The sequence below is a fragment of the Oxyura jamaicensis genome (assembly GCF_011077185.1).
Source record: "Oxyura jamaicensis isolate SHBP4307 breed ruddy duck chromosome 20 unlocalized genomic scaffold, BPBGC_Ojam_1.0 oxy20_random_OJ106590, whole genome shotgun sequence".
Lineage (NCBI taxonomy): Eukaryota > Metazoa > Chordata > Aves > Anseriformes > Anatidae > Oxyura > Oxyura jamaicensis.
This window is the reverse complement of record NW_023304563.1, coordinates 38,126-52,446: the sequence shown is the minus strand read 5'-3', so window position 1 is coordinate 52,446 and position 14,321 is coordinate 38,126. Positions and strand designations below refer to the sequence as shown.

Here is a 14,321-nt window from a genome sequence, read left to right as displayed (position 1 = left end):
AACACTGAAATGGGCAGGGGGAGCATGGGGCAGTGGGTGCTGCATGGTGGAGAGCTGCTTCTCCCCTCTCCGCAACACTGGCTTCCACGCTCCCGGCATCCTCTGAAAATGCCTGTCACAGTTGATCATATATATAGAAGAGTTATTTATTCTGCCTTAATTTAAATGCTGGTGTACTTATTGAATGTCACTTCCTATTCTTTTCTTTTTTTCTCTCCAAGCCTTTGTGTTGCTGTGGGGAGGAAAAAGGGGATAAGAAATTTTACCTAATGTACAACACGTGGATAAACAAGGGCATTTCTAAAACTGGGGTAATGCTCACACTGTTGGGAAGCTTGTCCTGGAAGGTTTTTTTTTTTTTTAATTACCAGCCTCTATCTTGTACATGCTGGAGTCATTAGAAAAATGACATGGTTTATATTAAAGTGCATACACTGATGTGTTTCCCTCTCTTGGGCCTGTGTGTAAACAAATGCATGAGGAGAGGAGGGAGGCAGGTGTGGGGGTGCTGTGGAGCGATTAATTTTTAATTAAAAGTCCTTATTTGGGCTCGGGGGGGGGAGCCTCTGAGGGGTGCGCAACCCTCCCTGACGGGGCAGGCTCGGCATCCCGGCTTGCCCGGCGCCAGGGCTCCCCTCAGCGGGCGGCGGGGCGGCTCGCGGCTCCCCCCGGCCCGCCGCAATGGTACGGCCCCGCCGCCTGGTTTCCTGGGAACGGAGCAAACCACCGCAACGACCCCCAGCGCGGAGGGGGGGGCGGCGCGTGCGCGTTGCTGGGCGGCGGGGAACGGCAGGGCCTGGGGCGGCCCCGCTGCGGCTCCGGCTCCTGCCCCTGCCCTGGGCGGCGGGGCGCGCAGGGTGGCTCCGCTCGGCCGCTGCTCCCGGCCGCTCCTCCCGGCCTTCCCGCAGCTTGGCCGTATGGAGAAGGGCCCGCGGAACGCCATCGTCTTCAACGCGTCCAAGGGGGAGGCTTTCACTCTCACCGGCAGCTACAAGGCCTGGCGCAAAAGGCTGCGGGGGAACTGGAGGATCCTGAGGTGAGGGCGGCGGGGCCGCCGCCGGGGACGGCCCTGGTGGGGCCCACCGAGGGTCTCCTCCGGCCGTGGGTCTCCTCCCGAGTGCGCCTCGCAGCCCGGTGCCCGCTGCCTGCGCTGGCGGCAGGCTGTGACGGGAGCTTTGCGGCCGCACCCAGCGCCCAGCTGGCTCTGTGTGGAGCTCCCGGGTATCCCGGCCGTGGAAAGGAGCCCTCAGCTTCCCCGGGGATTCGCAAATGCACGTTTTAGAGGTTGAGATAAAAAGAAAAAGCGCGGCCCCCCCCCCCCCCCCCCGTATGTGGTTATCGCCTGTGCACGACAGAGTAAGTCCAGAGGGAAAAGGAAAAAGGAGGAGACCTACTCGGTACAGATTTTGATAGCAGCTGTGGCAGTTTGCACCAGTTCTGCATCAAGAAAAGAGTATATCTTCAGAGGCTCTTTGCGATTTGATGGGGTCAAATTTCTCAGGATTATTGTCATTCGAGGTATCAACTTTAAACCAAGGTGTGGATGTGAAGCGACTGAAGTAATTTGCTTTATGTTTGTTTGCTGATCCTTTAAAAAAAAAATAAGTGGTTCAGGGCGCATCCCCAGATGACGTGCTTTCTTACTGATCTATCCATAGCTTAAAAGATGAGATCACATCTGAGAAACTGTTCGGGGTAAAACTGTGGATAACGGCTGGCCCACGAGAAAAGTTCAGTGCTGCTGAGGTAAGAAGTCAGTGATCGTTAGCAAGTTTGTTGTATTTAAGATTGGCTTAATGTGAAATAGAAGATAACAGTAAAGAAGACTTTACAATATTATTACTTTTTACGAATTTACACAAATTAAGATTTGAATGCTTTTCTTGTAGGATTGTTCAAGTTCATTGCAAATAGAATCATTTGTCTTCCTTCATCTCAGTACAACTTCTTGCAGTCTTGCTTTTAGCTTCTTTCATGTATGTTTTTCTGGATGTTTGTTGTCTTTTAGTTTTTGGTTCTGAAGAAATTCCTGGAGGATGGTGGAGCCATCCTGGTGATGCTAAGAGAAGGTGGAGAGTCCCGATCTGGCACAAATATTAACTTTTTGTTAGAAGAATATGGAATCATTTTCAATAATGGTAATGGGGCTTACTGATACCTTTTATTCTTACATTTTCAGCAAAATCAAAAGGGCAGGTTCAGTCTTCGTAGCCTTGCAGATCCCTCTCACAAAGTATGTTTTTGTACATTTTTGAGATACTGTCTCCTGAAATCTGGATGTGCATGGAAGCCTCATAGTGAAGCACACCAAGAGCTTTGCATGGATGTGGAAACTTGACAGCAACAAGTGGCCTGATAGCATATCAGCCATCTCTGTGCCTTTGCCATATTTGACAGCTTGGATGGTATTCACTAAAATAAAATTACTACTAATGATATTTATTGGTTAAAAGGCCTTTCACTTTAGAAATTTGTTTCCACGCATTTTAATGAGTTGAATCACTCCATGCTCACCCTAAATCAACAGTGGCACTTTCCTTTAGCAGACTAGTAAAATGCCATTTCTTAGGTTTTGTACAGCCAAAGTATATAAATCAGCTGTGTGTCTCAGTGTTCATGAAGTATTTTTAGGCTTTTTGGTGGTATTTGGACCCTTAGACTGTTTTTTTTTTAAAATTATTTTTATTTTTTTGAATCAACCCTATGGGCTTCTGTGGTGGTTTTACCGTGCTAGGCAGTTGAACACCACAACCGCTCTCTCACTCCCCCTCCTCAGATGAGGAGGGGAAGAAGTAAAGGAAAGAACAACTCACGGGGTTGAGATAAGGATGATTTAATTAAAGAGGAAAAAAAAATAATAAATATATATATTATTAAGGAAATATTATTAATTAAACAATTCAACTAAAGGGAAAAAAAAGGGAAAGGGGAAGAGGGAGGGGGAAAGGGAATAACTAAACAAAACAAGTAAAGGCTATGTGGAAGTGCAGAGGAAAGAAATTACTCTCTACTTCCCACAAATGAGCAGTGCTTGACCACGTCCTTGAAGCAGGGCCTCAACACACGTAGCCAGTGTTCAGGAGGAGGACAGACGTTTTCGCAACGAGAGCCCACCCCTCCCCTCTTCTTCCTTTTTCCACCTTTTATTGCTGAGTGTGACATCATATGGTATGGAATATCCCTTTGGTTGGTTTAGGTCAGCTGCCCTGCTGATGTTTCTTTCTCACTTTCTGCCCACCCCCTAGGAGGGTCAGAGAGAGTCCTGATGCTGTGCCAGCACTTCTCAGCAGCAGACACAACACCGGTGTGATACCACTGCTGTTCTAGCTACAAGTGCAGAGCGCAGCACTGTATGGGCTGCTGCAGGGAAAGTTAACATCCCAGCCAGACCCAGTACAACCTCATGCTTTTGGAAGAGAGATTAAAAAATAATTTGAACTTGATAAACTTGATACGTATTCTTTTAATTTGATCTTTTTTTTTTATCTGTAGAAATGTGGAAGACATGGAGATGTTTATTTTTCATATTTTTATTTGAACTTAACAAATATATTCCTGTTCTAAACCTTTAAGTGCAAAAGGAAATGGTAGTGAAGCCTCATCTGAATGCTGGTCTGAATTCTTTTGAGAGCTGCATGCCAGTGTTGTGGTGTTAGAAGCAAACATCCAGGGAAGCCAAGAACTATACTCATTTTACATTGCTATGTCTGGCATATTGATGAGTTAAGATGTAAATTTACTATTTTTTATTTATTTTTTAATTCAAGATGCTGTTGTACGAAATGTTTATTACAAGTACCACCACCCAAAAGAAGCACTTATCTCTGATGGAGTTTTGAATAGGTAAATATTTTGCCTATATGGACCTTTACAGTGAACTCTGTTAATCCATCGTTTGTTCACTAGGTTTTGCTCTTCAATATGTTGTAGGGGAATCAGTGAAGCTGCAAGAAAAACAGCACTTGAGACAACAGATGAAGATGGAAGCGGACACGACTTACAGTAAGTGTTTTCCTTTCAGGTAGCTGCTGTGAAAAGATTTAGCCTAACTCAATTAGCAGACCCTTAATCTAGCAGGAGTTTATTTCACTTGTGTTGAGGTTTTCTAATGTGTTTATGTCTCCTCTTATGTTTCTTGCTCCTCAAGGTTATATATAGGAAGGAGACTGTTTAGTAACTCTTGATAGCCACTTAAGGAGCAGGAGTGATAGATTTTGAGGTGAATTATTACTCTCCTGACCAGATCCTTTTTTTTCGTTTCCCTCATCTGTAGAGCTGAGTTTTATTAAACAGCATAAATGTGAATAAGCTCTAGATAGTGGGTGTTGTGGCTGTAGACAAGAGGAACCCTACAATTTTTAGAGACTTTTACTCCAGGGTAAGATAGACATCTGTTATAATTCTTAACTTTCTGTCTGTACTGCTCTATTCTGCAGAGAAGTGAGAAGGCATTGAGAAGAATACAGTTTTTCCATAAATAACTTCATATGTTTGTATTCTTTTTTGCTGCTGGTTTATAGACTAATAAGTAACTGCACGGTTGTTTACAAGGAAAACTAAGTGTAAAAACATTTAATATAGTTTTGTGTCAGAATTTATATTTGTCTATGAGTTAAATAGCCCTGCACTTCTCTCAGATACAGGAGTATGCAAACAGAAATCAAAAGCAGTCTTTGTTATGTGAGACGAGTTGTCAAGCTGGGAATGCCTGTAGAAGGAGACTAAGATGTCATTTTAATGATCTGATTTTTTCAAAGCATGGCTTTTGACATTCTACCACCAGTGAACAATTAAACCGCATAGTTTAGGCAGATAAACTGAGTCTTATAAATATGTCCAGCCTACCTGATACATGCAGGTACTTCAGGATGTTTTGTATTTCTTTGCAGAGCTCTCACTTTTGTGTATCCGTTTGGTGCCACGTTGAATGTGATGAAACCAGCGGTGGCTGTTCTGTCAACAGGATCTGTCTGCTTCCCGCTCAACAGGCCTATTCTTGCTTTCTATCAGCATGAGGTATGATTCTTCATGAAACAACCATGCATTCTGCCCCTGCTCCCCACATTTTTTTTTTCTGGGAGCACTAGGGAAGACAGTTTATTTATTTGGGTGCCAGAGGGAAATTTTTAATTCTTCTGTAATGTTTCATTGTTTTGTTTTTGTTCATAGTTTTAGTGACTGTTTAATGAGATTATTAGTTTCATTAATACTGAGTTAAGGAAGAGGATCTGTCTTTTGTTAGTTTATTAAAAATAAATCAATTTTGAAAACAAGTAGTAGTTGATGCATACAACAAATTAATATTGCTCCTGGATATAATTTTGTTAGCACACATTCTACTGTGCAGATGAGTTGCTAACACTACTGTGGTTTTTGGTATCTTAGGCAGGAAGGTGATTTTTTTTTTTTTCTGAGGATGCCTCTATTCATTCTTCCGTGTTGTTGCTGAAATGTATCCTGTAAATCATAGACCATACAGCAGCGTGAAGTGAATTTACAAGTACACTTACCGCTTGCATTTTATCTGCAGCTGTCAGAAGATGAAATAAAATCCCTCTCCACAGACAATATTTGTACATAGATCCAATGGGCCTGTAGCCTCATACCTAACCTTGCACCCATGATAATCTTGAAATGATTTGCATTACTGTACAAAAGCTGTCTTTTTGTAATGTAAGTCATCTAGGTTATGTAAAGCCGTAACTTCAGAAGTGTTTCTAAAAAAAAAACTTCAGAAGTGTTAGAAGTGTTTTCTTCTGAGAATTATAACAACTACATTAGTCTGGAAGTGAAATCCACATAACCTGATTGTACCTCCAAGAGGTCTTCTGCATGGGTTGATCATTGAAATGGAAACCATTGCACATCATGCAGGTAGTTCTTTCCGTAATAAAATACCATAGATGGCATCATTTTTCCTTGTCTAGTTTGCGGAAGTTGTAGACAAAAGGGTCGAAGATGAAGCCAGAGACAGAGATTCTCTTTCAGGCAGAGCAGAGAAACTTGTCAGAAGGAAAACAAAATCTCGTGGAGCAAAGAAGTGAGACGGTAAAGAACAGCAACAGAAACTGAAGGAGTGGAAAGTAAGAGCAGAGGGTGCTGTCTAGTTACGCTGTTGTGGATGAAGCGTGTGGAATTCAAGTTAAAACTTTGTTTGCAAAACATGGAGTAAGAAACATCAGAAATTGTTAGGCTGGAGCTCTGTTTGAGGTGTCTTCAAACTCATTATAGCGGTCTTTACGGTTATGTTATGCTGCGAGTCTCACAGTTGGCGCAGGGAGCATCTGTTGAACACTTACCATTTTTTGTATGTGGAAGGATTAAGGGATAATCTGGTTAGGGAAGAATTCCAAAGGTGTTTCATGAATGCATTTCCATGTTTGATTAGGTAAATGAAAATACAACCACCAGAACATTTTGCATTTTCATATTAGAAATAATGAAATTACCAAACTCTTCTCTCATTATCTCATGTGCGTATGTGCTATATTGACATGTGCATGTGTCATTGTCCTTCAGGTTTGCATTCATTTACTTAGTTCTTCTTTGCTTCATGGAAAATAAATGGTTTTTTTTCTGCAAAAATAACCTATCTGCAGCTACTGTTGATGATACTGGGATTTTGTTGATTGCCAGCCAGTTGTCTTTCTAATCTTTGTAATTTTATGAGCCTTAAGAGCATATGCTCTTTTAATAATGCTGTGCTCTGAGCTTGCCACGTTTGAAACTGCCTTTGACACTACTTATTCCAAAATCTCTTATTTCTTTAAATTGCTCTGTAATTGGATGCCATTAACAATTGCCTCAAAAACTATGATTTGGAAGGATTTTTTTTTGCTGTATTGTATTCTTTGTTGATAGAGTCAAGGTGGAAAGATGGCAGCATTGGGATCTTGCCACATGTTCAGTGATCAGTATTTAGATAAAGAAGAAAACGGTAAGATCATGGTAAGTTTAAAAAAAAAAGTTTTCACAGCAGTTCTAAAGCAATCCAAGCTTACCAGGTTCCTCTTAAAGCTTAGAGCAAGACAGCTATGAAATTGATTCAGTGCGGAGATTCTGACCCTGTGCTAACATCCTGGGGACTTGGTCAGTGCACAAGTAACAGGAGGAGTTTTTAAAGACACAGCTTACGTTATAGGACTCTGAAAACCTTCTCCTATTTCTGTTCACCACTTTATTGTTATTAAAATGGTCAGTAGATCTTTTTTATTATCTATTTTTCATAGTTTCTTTAGTGCTGGATTATTGCTTTATGATTAATAAACCTTTGCATATATAGCGCCTGATATGTGGCGATCACAAAGCACTTTCCAAAGTGCACTGTATGACATTATGTGTAAGTGGGGTGTTTTCCTGAAAGCATACATCTCTCACAAAGTATGCTCGTTGTCATGACTCATTGCTTCCCTCAGTAAATATATAAGTTTGTATTTTATCCCTAGATATTATTTGACCTATTACCCGTTTTTTTCTTTTTCACTGTATTTGTTAAATGAAATTAGGAATGGTTAAGTACTATTTTAGATTACTCAGACCTTCCTGAAATTAAAGTTTTACCCTTCCCCAGGATGTGCTTTTCCAATGGCTCACGACATCAGATATCCATTTAAACCACATGGATATGGAGGACCCTGAGGTAAGAGAGATCCATCACATGGAAGTAAATAATAGTGTAATCCGGCAGCACCTCTTTTGCCAAAACATGTATTGAGAGTGAAATGGCTAACAGCCATTCAGAAGGTGAATACTGTTGTTGTTACACACCCCTTATTCAAGGTATGAGGCTGAGTAGACAGATGGACTGGGCATAAGATATAAATTGAAAAAATGTATGTGTTAGACTGAGATTGGTGCTTATTCATACAGTTTCAGTTGTGAAAGGCTCTTCCCAATTTCCTGTTTATGAGATTATTTGCTGTTCCAGGTTAGTAAGTATGCACTTTAGTTTATATCAAATTTAGTTTAGGTTAGTTTTTTTTTTTTTTTTTTTTTAACTGGCATATGCAAATGTTATTTTTATTTGGAAATATGAAAAAGAAAGTATACTCTTTATGCATAAAAAGAACAAGTCTTGCACAGTTGAGTAGTAAGCTGTCTTTTTTTTACTTTAACAAGAATTAACAGAAGTTCAGACACTCCATCCATGTGGCAAGTGGCTCTACAGCTAACACAGCAGAATTTGCAGTTTCCTGATCTAGTAATCTGCACTGCAAAGGGTCATAACTGGTAAAGAGTGAAATAATTACTTATGGATGAGATTTTAGGTGAGGTATAAACTAGAAAGAGGCTATGTAAACGGATTGCTCTTCTTAAATCATAATGGTGTGTGTCTGTGCGTATGTTCAGATTTCAGACTATACTGTGCTCCCAGATACAGCTGCATTGTCTGAACAACTGCGAGTCTGTCTGCAAGAAGGAGATGAGAACCCAAGAGACTTCACAAAGCTGTTTGATACATCCCTTTATCAGCTGGATACAACTGCCCTCCCTGCAGTTATCAAGTCAGTAGCTGTGAATTTTTTATTTATTTTTGCATTCTGTGTTCTGCATTTTCTGCTTGTGTGTACTGTGTCTGCTAAGGAGCAGAAGAGACTGATCTGTAGGCAGCATTATGAATATGGATATACCAGAGGTTTGAGCATGACATTGGTTTGCTCTTGCTTCTTCTCTTAGCTGTAGATTCTGATGTTCTTTTTTTCCTTTTTATTACTACTGCTGATTCAGTGAACTGATATTTTTAGTAGAACTGCCTGCAGTGACATTGGGTACTTTCTGAAGTGATAACTGGGAGCTAGTTGTTTTTCCACTTACATATTACTTGGCATTGACTGAAGCTGGATTTCATTCACCTTTCCATTTCCCAATAATTCTGGCTTGAGATTTATCTGCTGCTGAGTTTTATCAGTTTTGTAGCACTAGCAGCTTTGTCCCTTATAACTCATGTTATCTAGGTCATGTATGAACGCGTTGAATAATAGCAGGCTTAACACAGATTTCATGAAAGTCTGTTCTTGCAGACACTTTCTTCCTGCTCCATTTGTTGCATTTTCAGTAGATGTGAATTTGTGATGAGATGTTTCTTCTGATCCCATAACAAATAATTTTTTAATGGCTTTTGGTTAGGGACTTTCTGTAGAACTTCTTTGAAATCTCCAATCAGCTCTGTTTGAACTGGATTACTTTTTCCTCATGCACATTGATCTCTTTAAAAGTTGTTTGAAGAACTGAGAAGTGTGACTTCCTTCTTTTTCCTCATCTGATATATCCAGCAATCTTTATCGTCTTCTCAGTCGTAGTTTTAACTAATACGTTTGTTTTAGAAGTCAGTTATTACTGATACGTAGTTCTCTGGGGTCCTCCAAAAATTATTCAACCCAGTTTTATGCTATTACTTTGTGCAATATGTTGGCCCCGGTATTTTGTAAAAATGAACTTCTGTAGCCTTTAACGCATGCAAATGGAAACGGATGGTGTGTTATTTCTCCTGTCACGCTGTGTCGTCTTCTGTGCTGCAGAGCTTATGAACAGCTGAATGTGAAGCATGAACCTCTCCAACTTATTCAACCTCAATTTGAGACTCCACTACCTGTCCTCCAGCCAGCTGTAAGTAAAATCTCCGTGCTGATAAAGGATATGGAGAGTCTTTGTTTCATATAAAAACTCTCATTTCCGTATTTCTTTTGAAAAAAAGAGGGAGAGAAATGCTGGAGTAATAATCAATGACTTAGGAGATGAATACATTGCAAAATCTTTTAAGGAGTTCTTATTTATGCTTTTCAAGTTCTGTTGATAAGAATTGAAATGTAGCATCTGGTGCCATAGCTTAACTCTCCTAGAGAGCTCAGAATGCTTTGCATATATAATCCCTTCAGCCAACTAGCTGCTCCTAGTCCTGTGAGCCACTGGGGTTTGGCTTTTACCTTTTACTGTGAAAACAGAAGGTGGCATTTCAGAAAGCAATGTATTGTAAGCAATGCACTGACCGCTGCCAGGGGAGGTGCCAGTCTGTCCTGCTATTCTTCGATCTTCTGCCTCTGTTCAGGAAGTAGAAAGTGAAATATATTTTTAACAGCAAAGGCTGGCCAACCTTTTAGCAGCAGAGATTGGTGCTGGCAGCAACAGGAGCTACTGCAGTGTCAAACTTTTCTCAAAATGCAGGTATCTGACTTTTGCCATCATGGCTCCATCTTTGGCTCCATCATGGCTTGGCCACTGAGGAAACGTTACTGTGATGCTGACAGCTGCAGGGATGCAACTGAAAGTAGTGTCTTGTGCTGCTTTTTTAAAATGCGTTCGTTTGGAAATAAAGTACTCTTTTAAGCACCTGTAAGCCCTGTTAATTGCACAGTTTCGCTTGTGGCATAAGTGGTGACTGCATAAAAAAGAAAATACCCTTACCAGAATTAATGTTGATATGTTTCAGTGTGAGTTGTTATGGCCTGCTTAGTGCCTTGACTATCTGAATGCTAAACCGAATCACCTGTATCTCCTGGAACAAAATTAAAAACAAACCGTGCAAATGCAGTATGTCCAGTTGTGGTGCTAGGTGATAACTCTGGCATACTCCTGACTAAATTCTTTCGGAATATTCAGTTATTTTTACGAAATGCAAATGGAATTTTCAAAAGGTTGTACCTTTGTACTCTGGACTTTGGAGTTGCTTTTGACTTTATAATAGGTTTCTTGAAGTCCAGTCTAAAACTGTTATCTTAGAGATCTGTGAAGTATAAGAAAAATAATTGGCAATAAATTGTGCTGATTCTCTTCAAGGTTTTTCCACCTGCTTTCAGAGAGTTGCCTCCTCCCCCTCTGGAGCTGTTTGACTTGGATGAAACCTTTTCATCTGAGAAAGCTCGTCTTGCAGAGATTACAAACAAATGTAAGCAGAGCAAACTGATTGTTTACACACACTTACATATAAGTTTTTGGAGGGAAATAGGTGTTTCGTGGAAATCCACAGTTGTAATTCTGGGCCAAGATTGCTCTGAGCCTTGGAAGTTGATACATGGCTTACTGGTCTTGAAAACATCAGTTAGCAGCAGTGCAGTTTTGTTTTCTGTCTGTTGTTTTCCTCATTTAAGTAGACATATGACTTGGAAGGCCTGCTGTTAGAGAGATGCTGGCTTCCTTTTCAGTTATTTTGGGGAATGTTTTTTTGAAGTTAGCAGTGCAGTATCTCGCACTGTTAGTAAGTACCTGTTAAGATTATTCTTAACACACCTTAACTTGAAACAAGAAGAGAAAGTACTACCTGCAGAAATACATCATGGCTAGTCCTCTGAACATTTGTAAGATTCCCCAGGATATGAAAAATGAATGGAGATTGGTATTTAGTATATTTTTCCCCAGGCAGCATGGATATGTGTGATGTTCAACTGCCTCCTTCCTTGGGATGCTTTTTTAGGTACTGATGATGACCTGGAGTTTTATATACGAAAATGTGGCGATATCCTAGGAGTAACAAGTAAACTCCCAAAGGAGAAGCAAGATGCCAAAAATATATTGGAGCACATTTTCTTCCAAGTGGTTGAGTTTAAGAAACTGAATCAGGTATTTTTAATAACAGAATGACAAGTGAATTATTAGTAGCATCAGCCAGCACTGCGGCTGATGCATCTTCGTAGCACCTGTGCTTGTTACGCTCAGGCGATACAGCAGTGTGTTAAGGCATTTGATGTACGATAAAGAGAGCCAGTGAAGTTTGATCCAGAACGCTTATGTCTGTATACATCTGTATAGAATGTATAATGCTCAGTTTGTTAAGTCTCTCATTTATTTTAACTGGGGGATTAATACCTGCAAGTGCAGTTTGGGTAATTTCAGCTAAATCCAGTTCCTTTAATTGTGCAGTATGCTAAAGCAATGTGGCCTCACCAGGATTTGCAGTGCTTGCTAATGCTACAATGTAGATGTGAAAGCAGCCTTGTTACGCCCAGGGAGCATTGTGTCACCGTCAGTTTGATGCTTCTGTTTGGCAGATCAGATGTTTTTGCTAACAAGTATTCCCAGCTTCTCAAATAGTCTATTTAATATGAAAATCTGAATTTTTATAGTTGCAGTTATTGTATACAAATTATTACATACAATTTCTATAGTTAAATTCTTCTGGTTTTGTTTCTGCTTTTCCCTTCCCTAAGGAACATGATACTGACACAAGTGAAGCTGGATTCCAGAATGGGAGCTGAGACCTGGCTTTCCTCAGATTGAGACAGACCTAGTACAAACGTGCTTACCACCTTTCTTCAACCTCTGTGTTCAGTGCATTGATTGGACTGTCTTGGTAGTTCGCTGAATGTTTGGATCAGTTCTGTGTGGTACTTTGGACAGCTAATGCCTTTTGAGGAGGTGTTTGTATTTTACAATCACTTTCCAAATAATTCCTTATTTTTCTACTTCTTTATTGAAACTGTAATTTTGTAGTATATGTATATATAAATCTTGTGCTAAGAACATAGTTTTGGTCTTTCTTTTATTTATTTTTTGGAGCAGGGCTTACGGTGGGTTCTTCTGGCATACATGTAGCCATTAGTTGCACTGTGGGGAAAGTTTGTTGGTTTGACTTGTGAACTGGAGAAGAAAATACAGCCATAAATTCAGGAGATGCTGAAAAGATGCTGCTCTGACACCCCATGGCAGTCACCTTTTGGCTTTCTGCCTAAGTCACCCAAGGGGAGGTGGGTTTGTTACTGTGGGAGGAAAATATTTATTGCAAGGGAGGGGAGGACTTGAAATTCAGCAGTGATGACATTGCTGCACATCACTGCCTCATACAAGATTGGAAAAACATCATGAAAAGGAGGGACAGTGTTTGGATTAAAAAGACTTTAAGATTTGATGGCTCACTATCACAAAAGTGTGACACTGTGCAGAAAACTTGGGAATATTTTTACTTAAAATTATTCCCAGAGACGGAGCCAGGTATTGCATAAGAATGGAAACGCAAGTGAAATTAATGGGCAATGCCATGCTGAAACTCAGTGCACAGCAAAAATAGAGCCAAGGGTACGAGTGGTGAGAGAAACAGACTTGTCAATATTATTAATACCAAATGTCTTTGTTGCTAGAGGTTTTTTTTTCTATCAGCACTGCGAGATTGCCCTTTGACATCCAAAAAAAATCTGCATTTAATCTGAACCCAAACTGTGAAACTTGAATTTTTCCTCCACTCAGGCATTCCATGCAACTTCTGTTAGACTGCCTTGTATTGCTCTGCCATGTTTTTTAATGTCAAAGCTGCTTTTTTTTTTTTTTTTCCCAGAAGATATGTACATCTTTTTTTCCCCTGAAAACCCACACATTTTACATTCTTTCATGTTTTGGATGCCACCGTGGTACAGACTTTCCTAGAGCAGGTTCCCCAAAGCACCTACTGATTCACTGATGAGTTGAGATGTGCCAATATAATACTGACAGAAGTGGTTGTATCTCTGCATACTTTGCAGATGTTCCTTTGTCAAAACAGCATGTTTGAAATTTTTCATTTCTTCCTCTTTCATTTATTTTTCTTTAGTGACATGGTTGTGCTTTTCACACACAGCAGCACTTTGTACATTCCAGCTACAGATTTACATAATAAGCTTTATCTTTCCCCTACAGTATCAATACCAACCAGTCAACCGGCACAGACTGCAGTTGAACCAAACAACTGTGTGATCTTCTTGCTAATTATAGATCTGGTTTGTACTGTTCTTTGGTGTTTAGACTTCAAACTGTAAATACATTCTCTCTCTGTGTCCCTTTTCAGAGTTGTTTTGTCACCTGTTCCTGATGTCGTAACATGTTTTTTAGAAAAAAGTCATCTGAGCAGCCAGAGAAGACAAGCAGCTCCCTGTTTACTGTTTGTCTGTTGTGCTGTTCTAACAGTGAAGTAGAAGAACAGAATTTTTCAGTGAATGAAGGTTTTTGTGGGGCCAAAACCTCTAGCATGAAATAACGTGCAGAGGCAATAGCTAGCTGCCTTCTTTCAAAACTGTCCCTTTGGCCCTCTGGAGGTGTTTAAACTGTTATTCTGAAAACAGAAGTGCTTGCTTTGCTCATGAAAATGTGATACACGCCTCTTGCTGATTGACAGAATGTTGAAGGAGTTCAAACAGGTGAAGGCTTTCAAGAAGTGAAGCTGGGCCAAGGGCAAGTTAAAGCACCCAGCTCCCCACAGGCTTAACATATTAATGAAATTATCGCTGTGCTTCAGAGAAGTTGGGTGCAAGTTACTTTTCCCTTTTTTCTCTATACTCTCATGGACTGTTTATCACTTCACCTTTAATTTATCCCTGAAAGAAAAGGGAAGGATGCGTATCGTGTTTTTCAGCAACCTCTAA

At 40.4% G+C, this 14,321-nt stretch overlaps 1 protein-coding gene across 1 annotated transcript; it reads left to right on the top strand.

Moving 5' to 3' along the window:
- The first annotated feature begins 845 nt into the window (after positions 1-845).
- On the top strand, positions 846-12,457 carry LOC118158159 (intraflagellar transport protein 52 homolog). The gene is made up of 13 exons (XM_035312770.1): positions 846-1,036; positions 1,659-1,746; positions 2,009-2,138; positions 3,768-3,843; positions 3,931-4,002; positions 4,890-5,016; positions 6,862-6,948; positions 7,571-7,639; positions 8,350-8,504; positions 9,519-9,606; positions 10,774-10,882; positions 11,408-11,553; positions 12,141-12,457. Exons 1-13 carry the CDS (start codon positions 918-920, stop codon positions 12,186-12,188), a joined length of 1,314 nt encoding a protein of 437 aa, XP_035168661.1. The 5' UTR covers positions 846-917; the 3' UTR covers positions 12,189-12,457.
- Positions 12,458-14,321: the final 1,864 nt, after the last annotated feature.

Bases quoted from the DNA above. Each gene is read 5' to 3' on its own strand.
- LOC118158159 (XM_035312770.1), top strand. From the start codon at position 918: ATGGAGAAGGGCCCGCGGAACGCCATCGTCTTCAACGCGTCCAAGGGG. The intron at 1,037-1,658 runs GTGAGGGCGGCG...ATCTATCCATAG, and splicing joins GGGAACTGGAGGATCCTGAG to CTTAAAAGATGAGATCACAT. The intron at 6,949-7,570 runs GTAAGTTTAAAA...ACCCTTCCCCAG, and splicing joins AAGAAAACGGTAAGATCATG to GATGTGCTTTTCCAATGGCT.